At 43.4% G+C, this 18,003-nt stretch overlaps 1 protein-coding gene across 2 annotated transcripts in view; it reads left to right on the top strand.

Moving 5' to 3' along the window:
• PIK3R2 (phosphoinositide-3-kinase regulatory subunit 2) overlaps window positions 1-18,003 on the top strand; it is a 107,296-nt gene that overhangs the window by 30,982 nt on the left and 58,311 nt on the right. For both annotated transcript variants that reach the window (XM_040326898.1, XM_040326902.1), the window contains exons 3-5: window positions 8,174-8,266; window positions 14,739-14,801; window positions 17,829-17,960. In XM_040326898.1, coding sequence (XP_040182832.1) covers window positions 8,174-8,266; window positions 14,739-14,801; window positions 17,829-17,960 — 288 coding nt within the window. The remainder of the gene's footprint in view (window positions 1-8,173; window positions 8,267-14,738; window positions 14,802-17,828; window positions 17,961-18,003) is intronic.

The following is an 18,003-nucleotide window of genomic DNA, read 5'->3' on the forward strand; positions in this document are numbered from 1 at the left end:
TTTCCATTTTTCAACTGCTGAAAGCCAACTTCTCTTCCTCCCCCTCCCACTGGCATTCAGCGGATGCAGAAGGAAAACACTCATTATGCTATTCAAAATAAAAAATTCTGAACCATTTAATTTCATTGTGGCCCATGACTGGGCCACAGGGGTCGCCGCACAGGTCATTTTAAAAAAAAGGTAAAGGAATAGTGGGAATTAATCCAACACTTACATGGAGGTAATGAAAGATATACTCATGGAGAATGGAGTGAACCAGAATCGTCTACGTCACCTCTGTGAGCAGGGAACCAGCCACTGAATCCACGGTATCCCAGTATGGAAGCCGACTAATCCAATAGGGGACTGGGTATAAATAAAATGTTTAGCTCGGAGAGAAGCCCCTCTAGGCGTGTGACGTCACCGCGAGTATAGGGGAAACCACAACGCGTTTAAGAGCATGCACGCTCTTTTGTCAAGTGATACGAGGACAGGAGAGGGTCGGGTCCTATATTAGATGCTCTTTTGCTTCTGTAGGTCTGCTGGCACCTGTGGTTCCACAAGCTTGTGCTCTGTTCTTACTGCACTGACTTAGCAGCTATAATAGCTGCTAGGTCAGTGCAGCAAGAGCAGAGCATAAGCTTGTATCACATGACAAAAGAGCGCGCATGCTCTGAAACGCTTTGTGGTTTCCTCTATACTCCCAGTGACATCACACACCTAGAGGTGCTGCTTTCCGAGCTAAACCTTACATCTATCCCCTATTGGATTAGCCTGCTTACATCCTGGCATACCGTGGCTTCAGTGTCTTGTTCCCTGCTCACACAAGATACAATGTAGATGATCCCAGTTCTCCATAAGTATATTTTTCCTTACCTCCATGTAACTGTTGGATTAATTTCTACTATTGTACAATAAACATTGCACTCAGAGGCACTTTTCTGTCTTCCTTTACATTGTTATCCAGAGTTGGCTTCACTCATGAGAAGAGCTTAGACCTGAGTGCGCGTCCAAGGTAAAGCATCATCATCACCATCATCATTATTTTTAAAAACACATCACCTCACCTCCTTTGGACTCCTTTTTATAAATTTTAAAATGTCCGCCAGAAACCCGAGGGGAAAACCTAACTTTTTCCCCCTACACACGACCGGGTTTCCCGACAGGAAAACTGCCATGAGAGCTTTGGTCGGAAATCCCGACCGTGAGTACACTCCATCGCAGTGTTTCCCATAGGAAAACTGCCGGGTTTAAACCACAGGGAATATCGGCAGGAAAAAAGAGAGCTGGGTCTCTTTTTTTTCCGGCAGTTTTCCTGTCGGGAAAACTGCGATGGAGCGTACACATGGCTGGTTTTCCCAGCCAAAAGCTCTCATGGCAGTTTTCTCGATGGGAAAACCGGTTGTGTGTACGAGGCATTAAAGTTGAGTTATTGAAAGCAACAGTTTTCCAAAAACAGCTGAAATATTTTAAGTCTAGGCGAAGCAACTTTCATCCCTTCCATTCCATGTTTTCAAAGGACATTTTGTTGAGTCATTGTTTTTGCTTCCCATCTTGTAAGCGTTAAAATACTCAAAGAGCTTGGAATTTGCTGATCGTCGTCCAGGCTAAGGATTAAGTAGTTAGCCAGGCTGCTTCTATACAGAGGAAGGGGGAGGTGAGGAAAGCATTAAAACAACTTTTTATTTACCTACTGTAGGTTTGTCCTCTAGCAGTGAAATGTAGGGCATGTGATGCATGTTGTAGTATTCAGACAATTTGACCTGTTTTGATTATGGCATTAGCCACTTAAGACTCGGACCATTATGCAGGTTAAAGTGGAGGTTCACCCACAAATGTTAATTTTTAACATTAGATTCATGCTCATTTTGTCTAGGGGAATCGAAGCTGTACTTACCGTTTTAGAGAGCGATCTTCTCCGCCGCTTCCGGGTATGGGCTGCGGGACTGGGCGTTCCTATTTTGATCCGACAGGCTTCCGACAGTCGTATACATCGCGTCACGATTTTCCGAAAGTAGCCGAACGTCGGTGCGCAGGCGCCGTATAGAGCCGCACCGACGTTCGGCTTCTTTCGGCTACGTCCATGGAACTGTTACTTTAAAATGTACTAAGCTGGCCATAATTCATTCTTGAAGAGGTCTAGTCCACCACCATGGACACCACTAATCACACATTGCACAAAACATAAACTGGCTTATTGGAGGAGATTACAGGGTTGACAACAACGTGTTGCTGCCTCTTCTGATATGCTGATAAAAATTATACATTTGAACTGTGAAATTATTTATTTCAGCTACTGTACTTATATAGCACCGTCAATTTACATTGTACATTCACATCAGTCCCTACCCTCAAGGAGCTTACACTCTAAGGACCCTAATTCACATTCATACATACATATACTAGGAGCAATTTAGACAGGATCCAATTAATCTACCAGCATGTCTCTTGGAGTGTTGGAGGAAACCAGAATACCCGGAGGAAACCCACGCAAGCACAGGGAGAACATGAAAACTCCAGGCAGGTAGTGCCGTGGTTGGGATTCAAACCCTTTTTTTACTGCTAGGCGAATATGCTATACACTTTACCACTGTGCCGCCCATTAGCGGTCTGCATGCTCCCATCCTCAATTAGAACAATCCTGGAGTCTTCTAGAGCAGGGGGTGGGGGGCATTGCAAGGTTTAACTGCTTGTTTAGAATCTGTCGCAGAACAAAAACAAATTAACTCCAGGTCACAGAACCAAGGTGTACGTTTAATAAACCGTGATAAGCCGAGATCATGATGATCACTGCTTATCTCAGAGCATTGCTGGTTTAATAAACGGAGATAAGGAGCAGAGAGCATGTTCTCCGCTTCTCATCACAGCACATGACTGTTTTGTCACAAACGGCCAATTTAATAAACCGAGATCTGAAGATTTCACAGCCCTTCCACTGAAATATCTCCCTTCCAGATTCACCAGATCAGAGGTGGAGAATCTGGGAGAGAAGCCGGTGTGATAAGAGGAAGAAGGCTTATTTCTTCCTAATATCACCAGTGGGTTAAAAATGAATATTAACAACATTTTATATATATTTATATATATTAGGGCTGCAACTAACGATTATTTTCATGATCGATTAGTTGGCCGATTATTGTTTCGATTAATCGGTTTATAACCTTAAAAAAGTGTGGCCATACAACAATGTCTTCCTTCAAAAAAATATATATTTTAAGAACGTTTGTTCGATTTTCTAATCGTTAGTGGGGTCAACTCGACATTCGTTTTCAACCACAGTGACGGGGAAGTTTAGAAATAATAGAAAACCTCTTGGTCAAAGGAATTTTCAGACCGTGTATGGGGTTTTCTTTCAGAAATTACATTCATTTTAAAACTAAATGTTAAAAGCAAGTGAAAATTTCAAACAGCATTCTTTCAGCGAATGTACAAAGATTTTTCGTATTAATATAATATTAACAGTAGTGATTATTTGCTCTTTTTGTACTATAAAGGGATAATTTTCTTTTTTTTTTAACCCCATTATGTTACTGGCCGATTAATCGATTATGAAAATAGTAATCGATTAATTTCATAATCGATTATTTGTTTCAGCCCTAATATATATTTATATATACATACACACACACACACGTGTATATATACAGGATATATATATATAGTTATCACATGTCTGAAAACATGTAATTACATGTTCTTTTAAACTTTAGTTTCACTTTTTGAACTCGGCTGCACTGTAATTGACAATATCTCACGAGATTACAGGCAGTCCACCCACTTTTACACAGATCTCGGCAGTTTTCAGATTAAACGGACACCCAAACTGGTGGTAGTTAAAACAGAACTCTGGGTTAGGATACTGACAGACATCAGTGCTCAGAGTTGAGCATATTTGTTGGGAAACTGGCATTAATGTGACAGCTTCCTGTACAGGGCTGATGGGTTGCTAGGACATTGGCAGCCAATGGTGTCCTAGCAACTATTGGCACATCCCTGACTCTGTTTAGTTGCCAGCAGGGAGATTCCCTTACAGATAACTGAAAGTAAACACAGTCAGGGACGTTGGCTGACAACATTATTTTCCCCACCTTCTCTAATCCTGATTGCTGCAATCAATACACTGTCTTGTATGTTACTTACTCCTGAGCCCTACACTCTATATATACATTGGCCCGGATTCAGAAAGCACTTACGCCGATGTATCTTCTGATACGCCGCGTAAGTGCACGGATGCGCCGTCGTATCTATGCGCCTGATTCTTGAAAGAAGATAGCCTGAATTTTGGCTCCATCCGACCGACGTAAGTCTCCTACGCCGTCGTATCTTGGGCGCATATTTACTCTGGCCGCAAGGGGCGCTTCCATTGATTTACCCGTCGAATATGCAAATGACCGATATACCGATTCACGAATGTACTTGCACCTGACGCAGTAGTATACGCCGTTTAAGTAAGGCGCATGTCCGGCGTGAAGTTATTCCACCTATAGGAGGCGCATCCCATGCAAAGGTATGGACGACGGAACAGCCGTTGTATTTTAAGTTGTTTACGTAGGACTACGTGAATAGGGCTGGGCGTAGGTTACGTTCAGTGATTCGACGTATCTTTGGCGTTAGGTCCGACGTGATTCTGACCATGCGCACTGGGAAGCGCCCACGGGACGGCGCATTCATTTGCATGGGGTCACGGTTCATTTAAATGGATCACGCCCACTTTCTTCCTACTTTGAATTAGGCGGGCTTATGCTGGCCAATTTACGTTACGCCGGTGCAACGTTGGGAGCGAGTGCTTTGTGAATACTGTTCTTGCCTCACTGATTTACGTTGGCGTATCGCATATGAGATGCGCTCTGCCGGTATATAGATGTGCCGCTCTACGTGAATCCGGCTAATTATGTTGTATTTTATATAACCCTGACCAAGGCTTTCATTGTCCCAACATTTGTTTATTTTCATGAAGTTCTGCTTTAAAGTAGAATTAAAGGCAAATTATTTATTTATTTTTTATTTTGGATAGCGTAAGGGAGTTTTTTTTGCAATCTATACCTCATGGGAAGAGTTCCCTTCACTTCCTGTCCCATAGCCTAAAGTGAAGTGATGGAATGAAGAAATCCCTCAAAAGTGAGGAAATCCCTGGTTGTCAGAACTAGTGTCCTCGTTAGAAGATTTCCTCTTTATTTATGTTCTGGGGACAACTCACAATTTGGGCTGTTTTATTACCTTCACTTTAGATGCTAACTGTCAACAGGACACAGATATGGTGAATCTCCCCAATGGAGACACAGACGGCAATAACAACCTGACAGGTGTTCTAATTCCTCTCCATTCCATCAAAAACTAAAAAATTGCCTTTTGGTTATACTTTTCCCACTTCAGCTCCAGAAGGTTTAACCCCCTTCTTGACCAGGCCACTTTTTACGATACGGCACTGCGTTGCTTTAACTGACAATTGCGTGGTCGTGCGACACTGTACCCAAATAAAATGTATGTCCTTTTTCCCCACAAATAAAGCTTGCTTTTGATGGTATTTGATCACCTTGCTGCGGTTTTTATTTTTTGCACTATAAGCAAAAAAGACCGACAATTTAAAAAAAATATATATATTTTTTTTTTACATTTTGCTGTAAAACACATCCAATAAAAAAAAATGTAAAATCAAATTTCTTCCTCAATTTAGGCCAATATGTATTCTGCTACACGTTTTTGGTAAAAAAAATCCCAATAAGCGTATATTTTATATTGGTTCGGGCAAAAGTTATAGCGTCTACAAACTTGTATTTATTTTTATTGTTTTTACTAGTAATGGTGGTGACTATGAGCAATTTTTGGTGGGACTGCGACATTGCAGCTGACAAATGTTTTGCTACACACCGAATGGGGGATAAAACACACTTACCTGTCCTCAAGGCCTGGTCACTGGAGTCAAAGCCCTCCACCTGCTCCCGCTCCAGACAGCTGGCGATGACCTCCTCCTCATCAGTCAACCGCAGAGCAGAAGCTGGTGCCCCTGGCGTGCCTCCTCATACTGGCCAGCTTATCCCGGGCCCGACGTCTCATGTCGTTAATTTTCTTATTTATATCATCGGGGGTCCTGGCCTCATGCCCAAAGGCATTGACATCCAGGGTGATCTTCTCCAGGATCTCCCTCTTGCGTGCCTTGCTGGTCCTGGCACTGTGGGCACCATGGAAGTACGCATCATATTGGGCTGTTGCCGAAATCAGGATAGCCCTCTCCTCCATCGAGAAATTTCTCTTCCTCCTCTCCTTAGCAGCTGCCATGGCTCTAACAAAAGTACTTTGCTCCAGGGGGGGAAACAAGCAAACGGATGTACTTTTGCGCTGGACGGGCGCATGTCTGGGCGTATTTATGCTCTGGGCGTAGGCGGTGGGCTGGCGTATCTTAGGGGTTACGCCGGGCGTAGTTGTGAGCCGAGGGGTTGGGGACATGCGTTCATGTCACGGCGCATGCGCCGTTTGAGATATGCCGGACGTAAACCACTGCGCCAGGCTCGGACCATCATTTGCATGGGGTCACGCCCACTTACACTTACGCTGGCCTGCGCCTTCAAAAATACTCTACGCTGGCTCATCTTGGTAAGCACTGGCTTTGTGAATGCAGTGCATGCCTCTCCACGCTGCGCCGGCGTGGCGTAAAAGAGATACGCTACGGCGGCATAAATATGCGCCGATGTATGTGAATCCGGGCCATTGTGTTTCAACTGAGCTCAATCTCTCTTTTGCTCCCTAACAGATCAGCGGTGTGCCTTGTTTACATAGGCACACCGCTGCTCTGTCTCTCCACAGATCGCTCGGTGGGTTGAATCGGCCATGACAGCCCCCAGACCCGCTGATTGGCTCCCGCTGTGTCCAATCACAGTGAGAGCGGCGCGCCCCATACACCGCGTGCACAAAATCATGCACAGGTAGGTGATTTTTTCAGCCAGCCCGCCCTGCCACAGTATATATGCGGTGGGCAGTCTGGGAGCCGTTAAGCATCCTTCTTTAGGCCACTCCCACTGTTAGGTACAACCTGACCTTGACCACCATTTGCCAACATGCTTAGAGCACCACAGGACTTTCATTGTAAAGCCAGGCAGATAACTTGTTATGGGTATTGTTAATGTTTACATATTGTTTATACTCTTTAAATATCAATTCTCTTATCAATTCTAATAGGAGTGTCTGTCATATTTCAGGTTGTCAGTTAAAAATGTGCCTGTACATTTTCCATGTTTTGACAAAATAAAAAACAGTGCTCTTGTGGCTTTAGAGATCTAGATTTATCTGTCTAGTTGAACATCAACAGTACAGGAAGTGAGGCTAAATCTCCTTGATGTACCCCCGGATAGCAGTGAGAATAGAGGTTCTTCCCACTCTATTCAAATCAAATGCATTATTCACACTGGTACACCTACAAGGTAACACTTAGTACAGCATTCATCCCTGTCCAGTCACATCCTGCCATAGCCTTTGACAGGCTGCCCTCAGCTGGGCTGGACGCTGCATGTGACCCTCTTGGGGCTGAATGTGTTTAGCCTCGCACACACGATCAGTCCATCCGATGAAAACGGTCTGAAGGACAGTTGTCTTAGGTTAACCGTTGAAGCTGACTGATGGTCCGTCGCGCCTACACACCATCAGTTAAAAAACCGATCGTGTCAGAACGCGGTGACGTAAAACACAACGACGTGCTGAAAAAAATTAAGTTCAATGCTTCCAAGCATGTGTCGACTTGATTCTGAGCATGCGTGGGTTTTTAACCGATCGGTTTTGCATACTAACGATCGGTTTTGACCTATCGGTTAGCAATCCATCGGTTAAATTTTAAAGCAAGTTTGCTTTTTTTTAATCGAAGGTTAAATAACCTATGGGGCCCACACACGATCGGTTTGGACCGATAAAAACGGTCCATCAGACCGTTTCATTGGTTTAACCTATCGTGTGTGCGCGGCCTCAGGGGCCTAGTTATAAGCTGATGTTTTAATGCAGCTGCTGTATGTGATGGCCCAGCCTCATTCAGGATGTGTTAGTATATATACTGAACAGTGCCACTTACACTGCAGAATGCAAGGTTACAAAAGCTGCTTCCAACACAGTCATTTTTTTCTTTTGAACGTATCTGTTTTTTTGTGGTACTGCCATTGATTTTGAAAGAAAAGTATGATCAGTATTTAATCATTTCTGTTTATTTTTTAAGGTCCTCTACTACCTGAGCTGGTTGATCAGTTTTGTTCTCCAGAAATAGGTCCTCCAATACTGGTCAAGTTGTTTGAAGCCCTTGAAAACAAAGGTGAGATGATGTTTTAAGTGTCCATTGTCACGTTTTTGTGGTAACGGCAACACAATAGCATAGATAATATCGTAAAACGTGTGTATTATTGCAGTTTCCACCACTTTTTATTCCTAAACTGGTTGTAAAGGTCTGAAATGTGAATACAGTGTATACTTGCATTAATCCAAAGCATTTGGTGTAATTTTTGGCTGCCCTCTCCTCCTGCTATCTGCATGCCTCACTTCTGAATTTTTAATGCCGAAACTAGAGTATCCCGGGAGACAGCCCCTTCCCCCAGCATGTAATAGATGATTGACAGCCTCAGCTTTGCATGTTTACTTATACAATTGTGCGGGGTGTGGTGTTCCTCTACTCAGGTCTAAGATTAGACTCAGCATTGTGCTGTGCAGTGTGTAATGTCATATTCCCACCCCCTGCTTGTTGGAGGCTCAGAAATAGCCTTTGATGTGTGCAATTTGAATGGCTGTAGAGAAGAGAAGGCAGCAAATACAACAGGTACAGCTTAGGGGGATTTAATTTATATGTGTATCTCCTGAGGCTAGATATTTCAGTGGGTATATGTAATGGTTAACAACCACTTTAAAGTGTTACTAAACCCAGGGCCCTGCATTCACTATATCTGGTCTCCCACAGTACACAGAACATGGAAATGCAATTATTTTAGTAAATATAAACTGCTAAATACCTATTCTCATTAGCATTTAAAGCAGTCTTGTGACTGTCTGGTTAAAGCTTGTAGGAGGAATTTTCATTCCCCTCTGATTGTCCCATGAGGCTGCAGGACACCCGACCCTCTGTTTGGACAGTGCTGATTGGCCCTGTGCTGATCACATACTCTCTCCCAAGAACAAAAACAACTCTCTGGCAATACACACCAAACTGTGCATGTGCAGCTTGTCCCTGAGCTCTGTACTATCAAGCAGTGATTAGAGGACAGTGGAAAAAGGGGAGGATCAGAGGAGACAGGATCAAACATAATTTTTACACTACGCAGAGGATTAACCCCATGGGTTCTTCAGTGAGTATAACAAACATGCTTTACTGCATATATAGACTGATTTTACTGTTGTGGGTTTAGTAACACTTTAAATGCAGGAAAATTACTTTGTTGATTCTTTTGTATTAATATTATTATTATTATTATTATACAGGATTTATATCAGGGAAGACAGTGCAGTCACAATACAAATCAATACAGGAGGGATCAGAGGGCCCTGCTAGTTAGAGCTTACAATCTAGAAGGGAGGGTCAAGTGGAACAAAGGGTAGTTAGCTGTGGGGGATGATCAGATGGACTTAAATGAAAGTACTGTTGTTAGGTGTGGGTAGGATAGGCTTCTCTGAAGAGGAGGGTTTTCAGGGATCCTCTAAAAGCTAATAGAGAAGGAGATAGACGGATAGATTGGGGTAAGGAGTTCCATAAGCTTGGAGAGGCTCTAGAAAAGTCCTGGAGACGAGCATGGGAGCAGGTGATGAGAGAGCTAGAGAGTAGACGGTCTTGAGAAGAACGAAGAGAACGATTAGGTTGGTATTTAGAGACTAGGTCAGTGATGTAGCTGGGGGCAGAGTTGTGGATGGCATTGTAGGTAATTGTTAGTAGTTTGAATTTAATTTGTTGGGCGAGCGGAAGCCAGTGGAGGGATTGACAGAGGGGAGTAGCAGAGACAGAGCGATTGGTAAGGTGGATAAGTCTGGCAGCAGCATTCATGATGGACTGAAGGGGGGTTAGAGTATGCAAAGGTAAGCCAATGAGGAGGGAGTTGCAGTAATCGAGGCGAGAGAGGACCAGGGAGTGAATTAAGAGTTTTGTGGTGTCATTGGTTAGAAAGGGGCGTATTTTGGAGATGTTGCGAAGGTTGAGGCGGCAAGATTTGGACAGTGTATTTTGTTTATTTATGTAAGAGCACTACCTTATTTAAAGGGGTTGTAAAGGTACAATTTTTTTTCTCCTAAATAGCTTCCTTTACCTTAGTGCAGTCCTCCTTCACTTACCTCATCCTTCCATTTTGCTTTTAAATGTCCTTATTTCTTCTGAGAAATCCTCACTTCCTGTTCTTCTGTCTGTAACTACACACAGTAATGCAACACTTTCTCCCTGGTGTGGAGTGTCGTGCTTGCCTCCTCCTTTGGACTACAGGAGAGTCAGGATGCTCTCTACGTTGCAGATAGAGAAAGGAGCTGTGTGTTAGAGGGCGTCCTGACTCTCCTGTAGTCCAAGGGAGAAAGCCTTGCATTACTGTGTGTAGTTACAGACAGAAAAACAGGAAGTGAGAATTTCTCAGAAGAAATAAGGACATTTAAAAGCAAAATGGAAGAATGAGGTAAGTGAAGGAGGACTGCACTAAAGTAAAGGAAGCTATTTAGGAAACTTTTTTTTTACCTTTACAACACCTTTAATACCTTTTAAGATATTGTGTTTCTTTATATTTTGTTTTCTAAGTGTTTATATGAAAGTGTGTGTAAATCTAAAATACAGATGTTTTATTAAATATATTGCAGGCTTTTTTGGATCGACATTCGCCCATTACAGCAGAAACCGTCCGAATTTTGATCTAGAAATGTGAAAGGCAGTTGTACAGAAGTCGATCTACCAATTAACTTCTGTACAACCACCCTTTCAGATTTTTGCCACTTGATCAGCGCTAGCTGGCAGCACTGATCAGTGTATTCTGACAGCGGAGAACTCTTCCCACTGTGAGAATAATAGCTTATTGGGAGGATTCCCCCATCCACCTTGAATGTGTGGATGGGGGAATCGGATGGGTTTTTTTTTTTGTTCAACCCTCTGGTTGAATGAAACAAAAAAAGAATAGAAAAAATTATAACCATTTTTTTTCTTCTTTTTTTAACAGTTGTCTGAATTTTTGATTTTTTTTGCACAATATGTTTTTTTTATTAAATGCCAAAAAGATACTTTAACCACTTACCCCCCGGACCATATTGCTGCCCAAAGACCAGAGTACTTTTTGCGATTCGGGACTGCGTCGCTTTAACAGACAATTGCGCGGTCGTGCGACGTGGCTCCCAAACAAAATTGGCGTCCTTTTTTTCCCACAAATAGAGCTTTCTTTTGGTGGTATTTGATCACCTCTGCGTTTTTTATTTTTTGCGCTATAAACAAAAATAGAGCGACAATTTTGAAAAAAATGAATATTTTTTACTTTTTGCTGTAATAAATATCCCCCAAAAATATATAAAAAAACATTTTTTTTCCTCAGTTTAGGCCGATACGTATTCTTCTACATATTTTTCGTAAAAAAAATCGCAATAAGCGTTTATTGATTGGTTTGCGCAAAAGTTATAGCGTTTACAAAATAGGGGGTATTTTTATGGCATTTTTATTAATATTTTTTTTACTAGTAATGGCGGCGATCAGCGATTTTTTTTTCGGTATTGCGACATTATGGCGGACACTTCGGACATTTTTGACACATTTTTGGGACCATTGGCATTTTTATAGCGATCAGTGCTATAAAAATGCATTAGATTACTATAAAAATGCCACTGGCAGTGAAGGGGTTAACACTAGGGGGCGGGGAAGGGGTTAAGTATGCCTGGGTGTGTTCTTACTGTGGGGGGGGGGGGGGGGCCTCACTAGGGGAAACACTGATCTTCTGTTCATACATTGTATGAACAGAAAATCAGCATTTCCCCTGCTGACAGGAACGAGAGCTGTGTGTTTACACACACAGCTCCCGTTCCCCGCTCTGTACCGAGCGATCGCGTGTGCCCGGCGGCGATCGCGCCCGCCGGGCACACGCACGGGAGTCGGGGGCGAGCGGGGGGCGCGCGTGCGCCCCTAGTGGCGGCTAAAAGGTAGGACGTCCATTTACGTGGTCTCGCCTAGGAGAGCCACCTTGTGGACGTATAATGACGGTGCGGCGACGGCAAGTGGTTAAAGCGGAATATATATATATACAGGGAGTGCAGAATTATTAGGCAAGTTGTATTTTTGAGGATTAATTTTATTATTGAACAACAACCATGTTCTCAATGAACCCAAAAAACTCATTAATATCAAAGCTGAATATTTTTGGAAGTAGTTTTTAGTTTGTTTTTAGTTTTAGCTATTTTAGGGGGATATCTGTTTGTGCAGGTGACTATTACTGTGCATAATTATTAGGCAACTTAACAAAAAAAATATATATACCCATTTCAATTATTTATTTTTACCAGTGAAACCAATATAACATATCAACATTCACAAATATACATTTCTGACATTCAAAAACAAAACAAAAACAAATCAGTGACCAATATAGCCACCTTTCTTTGCAAGGACACTCAAAAGCCTGCCATCCATGGATTCTGTCAGTGTTTTGATCTGTTCACCATCAACATTGCGTGCAGCAGCAACCACAGCCTCCCAGACACTGTTCAGAGAGGTGTACTGTTTTCCATCCTTGTAAATCTCACATTTGATGATGGACCACAGGTTCTCAATGGGGTTCAGATCAGGTGAACAAGGAGGCCATGTCATTAGTTTTTCTTCTTTTATACCCTTTCTTGCCAGCCACGCTGTGGGGTACTTGGACGCGTGTGATGGAGCATTGTCCTGCATGAAAATCATGTTTTTCTTGAAGGATGCAGACTTCTTCCTGTACCACTGCTTGAAGAAGGTGTCTTCCAGAAACTGGCAGTAGGACTGGGAGTTGAGCTTGACTCCATCCTCAACCCGAAAACGCCCCACAAGCTCATCTTTGATGATACCAGCCCAAACCAGTACTCCACCTCCACCTTGCTGGCGTCTGAGTCGGACTGGAGCTCTCTGCCCTTTACCAATCCAGCCACGGGCCCATCCATCTGGCCGATCAAGACTCACTCTCATTTCATCAGTCCATAAAACCTTAGAAAAATCAGTCTTGAGATATTTCTTGGCCCAGTCTTGACGTTTCAGCTTGTGTGTCTTGTTCAGTGGTGGTCGTCTTTCAGCCTTTCTTACCTTGGCCATGTCTCTGAGTATTGCACACCTTGTGCTTTTGGGCACTCCAGTGATGTTGCAGCTCTGAAATATGGCCAAACTGGTGGCAAGTGGCATCTTGGCAGCTGCACGCTTGACTTTTCTCAGTTCATGGGCAGTTATTTTGCGCCTTGGTTTTTCCACACGCTTCTTGCGACCCTGTTGACTATTTTGAATGAAACGCTTGATTGTTCGATGATCACGCTTCAGAAGCTTTGCAATTTTAAGAGTGCTGCATCCCTCTGCAAGATATCTCACTATTTTTGACTTTTCTGAGCCTGTCAAGTCCTTCTTTTGACCCATTTTGCCAAAGGAAAGGAAGTTGACTAATAATTATGCACACCTGATATAGGGTGTTGATGTCATTAGACCACACACCTTCTCATTACAGAGATGTACATCACCTAATATGCTTAATTGGTAGTAGGCTTTCGAGCCTATACAGCTTGGAGTAAGACAACATGCATAAAGAGGATGATGTGGTCAAAATACTAATTTGCCTAACAATTCTGCACTCCCTGTATATATATATATATATATATATATATATATATATATATATATATATATATATATAGTATATATATAGGGCTGGATTCACAGACAACTTACGCTGACGTATCTGTTGATACGCCGCGTAAGTTGTAGTATGCGCCGTCGTATCTATGCGCTGTATTCAGGAAATCAGATACGCCTGAATTTCTGCTTGATCCGACCGACGTAAGTCTCCTTACGCCGTCGTATCTTGGGTGCATATTTACGCTGGCCGCTGGGGGCGCTTCCGTTGATTTACGCGTCGAATATGTAAATGAGCTAGATACGTTGATTCACGAACGTACTTGCGCCCGTCGCAGTAAGCTACGTCACTTACGTAAGGCGTACGTCCGTCGTAAAGTTACCCCACCTAAAGCAGGGGTAAGTCATGTTAAGGTATGGGCGCGGGAACAGCGTCGTATTTTACGTTGTTTACATAAGTCGTACGTGAATGGGGCTGGGCGTAGGTTACGTTCACGTCGTACGCATTGAGCCATCGTTTCTTAGGGAGTATATGCGACGTGATTATGAGCATGCGCGCGCATGCGCCGTTCATTCGGCCATTCATTTACATGGGGTCACGGTTAATTATAATACAACACGGAACATGCCCACTACCTTCCAAATTTGAATTAGGCGGGCTTACGCCGGCCCATTTACGCTACACCGCTGTAACTTAGGGAGCAAGTGCTTTGTGAATACTGCTCTTGCCTCTCTATGTTACGTTGGCGTAGCGCATATGAGATGCGCTACGCCCGCTCAAACATACGCCGCTGACTGTGAATCTGGCCCATAATATTTAATAGAAACATTGGTTAGACATGTTATAATAACCCTCTTTCTTTAATTTACTATTTTTGTCACTTTCTTTGGTTGAGAAGATGAGTATTTTGCTTGCTTTAAGTATCGTGTGGGGGATTACTACGCTTGAGTACTCTGTAAATGTAATTTATGACAGATTTTGTTTTCTTTCTAGGAATGGACAGTGAATTGCTGTACAGGACCTCTGGCTCGGAGTTTAGACACACATTAAAAACTGGTAAGAACCAGTTCTTACAAGAGTTGAACTTATTAAGGGCCTTTATTGCAAACTCTAGGGTCTGTTTAGTTTGTTTTACTTAAAATGAGCAGAAAACTTACTGAGGAGACTTATGTTTAATGTTCACCTTGTATTTTTATATAACACTGGGATTTAAACTGTATGTTTTAATATATTTTTATTGTGAGTTTAATTGTGGCAGTATCTCCTGTCATTGTCCCTGAAGACTCGTTTTGCTAGCCGGCTACATACTGTGTTGAAGATTTTTTTTCCCCCCTTTATTTTATCAGAGGCTGGAGTCTGTAAATGGCTCTTTGTAAGGGTGGTTAACATCTCTCATTTTATTCTGAACTTACTTGTTAACCATTTATGTACAGTGGGGTTTTGTGAAAGCTTTAATTTTGTAAATAGGAAACCCTCCTCTACTTAGTCTGTCAGGCTGTACAGGTGAGGCGTGAGAACTTCCCTTTCCTCAGGTAGCCTGTGCATTGTCTATACCTGAGCTGCCGTTAAAAAATGTTCACCTCCTCCCTCTTTCTCCCCAGCACTTGATGACATAGCATTGTGGAGGGACCATAGAAAATGCAGACCAGCTTGTAATGATGTTTTAAGAGCTTGGTCCTACTCTACTTGCTTACACCATACAACACAGCGATCTCTAGATGCTTCCAGGATTCAACAGCCTATAGTGTCAAGCACTAAAGGCTTCACTCTTCCACAGCAATGAACGTCACCTTCTAGGGACACTGTGCCCTGCACTTGGCAGATTAAGAGTGCAGGGGATCAGCTGACCTCACCTTCTCATACCCTGTATATGGCTCCATGGGGGATCATTGTCTGGTATTTTGTCTACACAAGGCTCTACTACCATCTGATCTGTTTCCCATAGTCTGAAACCTTACAGGAAATGCAATTAGACCAAGAGGATCCAAGTTGATGACATGTTCAACAGATCTTGTACATTTAATGTTGTAATATGTAAGCTTAATGAATAATTGCAGAAACATAAGAGGTCCATTCGCTGGGTCTGCATCCAGGGAGGTTTATGGACCCAACATAGTGTAAGAAACAAGGAAAAAACAAAAGTGGAAAAAGACAATGGCAAGGGGATCAATCGGGTATCTCATTACACGTAGCAGCATTTCCTAACCAAGTGTCCCAAATGTTGCCATATTTAGCTGGACAACCCCTATGAACATAGATCTCTTTTTTTGTACGATAAGACAGTGTTGATTTAGTTGATTGCGGATATCCACTCCTGGAGTGTCGTGGTATGACTTGAAGCCACTTTCTTGCTATAAGTAACCCAGCTATAAATAGTGATTCTTGGAGGAATATTTTGTGGAATTTATCCAAATCCTGATCTGGGAACACCCCAAGTAAACATTGTTTGGGACACAACGTCAGGGGAGACCCCATCTCATCATGAATGAATTTCACTATGTGGGACCAGTAGTCCTGTATTGTTGGGCATGATCAGAGAAGATGAAAGAAGGTGCTGGATGGACTATCACATCTGGGGCACAATGGGTTTTGGTCAGGTTTGTATTTGGCCAAGCAAAGAGGGGTCAAATATGATCTGTGTATGATGTAAAGCTGTGTAAGGTGGTCCGATAGCCTAGTTGAGACCTTTCCACGGGTCTCTAATGCGTCCTCCCATTCGTCATCCCCCAGCTCCCCCACATCCCCATACCAACGATCTCTCAATTTATATGCAAGGGTCGTCGCTGTGGGGCGGAGGAGAGAGTTTTAAAACACTGAGATACGTTTATGGGAGTCTTGCCCCGTTATGATTTAAAGAATATCCAGTTGTTCTACACTAGGGGAAGTACCGCCAAATTGAACCAGGAGGGCATGGCGGAGCTGGAGGTAACGAAAATGCATGTTGGGTTAAGGGGCCTTTTTTTAATTATTTCTTGTTAGGCTGGTTTGTCCTGGGTGGGGGAATATGCAGCTCAGATTTTTTTTTTTTAAACTAACATGTCATACTTGCGTGCTCTGTGCAAGGGTTTTGCACAGAGGGGCCCCGGTCCTCCTTTTCTGGGATACCCAGGTGGTGCTCCTGGCACCTCCTCTTCAAGTGCCCCCACAGAGGGCCGCATTCAATGGGGGCACTCGTGCGGGCGAGCTCCAGAGTCCTGCTGCTGTGCCCATTGGCACAGACAGCAGGACTCGGCCCCAGCCCCGGCTCCTGTGTCACTGGATTTGATGGATTTTTGACAGCAGAGGGAGCCAATGGCCCCGGCTGCTATTAATCTATCCAATAAGGACCCGAGACAGTGGCTGGAGCTGTTGGGCTCATGCTCATCACTGGAACGATGGGGTTCAGGTAAGGAAAGGGGGGCAGCTGCAACACAGAAAGTATTTTGTCTAATTTGCATAGAATGCATTAAGGTGAAAAACCTCAAGACTTAACAACTTCTTAAACTACTTTCTGCCCAGCCTATAGCAGAATGACGGCTGGGCGGTGGTTCAGTTTTCCTGACTGGACGTTATATGACGTCCAGCAGAATAACAGCCGCCACGTGCCCATGGGGTGCGCATCGCAGCGATCGGTGGTGCGGTGTGTCAGTCTGACACATAGCTACACCGACCTGGGTTAAGAGCCTCCGACGTTCCCCAGGCAGGAGACGTGCACACCCTCTCTGGCCGGGTCTCGGCTCTTGATTGGATAAATTGATAGCAGTGTAGCCTATTGGCTCTCGCTGCTGTCAATCAAATACAATGACGCGGGGGCAGGCCGAGTCTAGCATGGGGGTTTCCCGATGCGGGGAGGAGCCGCGACCGCCGTTGGGTGACCCCAGAAGACGAGGATCAAGCCACTCTGTGCAAAACGAACTGCACAGTGGAGGTAAGTATGATATGTTTGTTGCTTACCAAAAAAAAAAGAAAACTAAGGTTTACAAAACCTCTTCAAGGCTTAAGAACCACTTTAAGTACACCCATGTGAACTAGGCATATCTGTATTAATTGCACATTTGTAAATTCACATCCTACTTCAGTACAAGGTGTTCCTTCTCATTCTAGATTTTTTCGGAGGTGATTTGGAAGCAGCCCATGTACATTTTATTGCTGACCTAGTCAAGGCATTTCTTCAAGAGTTGCCAAGTCCTGTAATACCGTCACACATCAACCTGGAACTAATCCAAACACTGCAAGGTAACATTTGATTTTCTTTGAATTTTACTTTAAAACTAAATCT

This window comes from Rana temporaria, chromosome 1, assembly GCF_905171775.1.
Source record: "Rana temporaria chromosome 1, aRanTem1.1, whole genome shotgun sequence".
Classification (NCBI taxonomy): domain Eukaryota; kingdom Metazoa; phylum Chordata; class Amphibia; order Anura; family Ranidae; genus Rana; species Rana temporaria.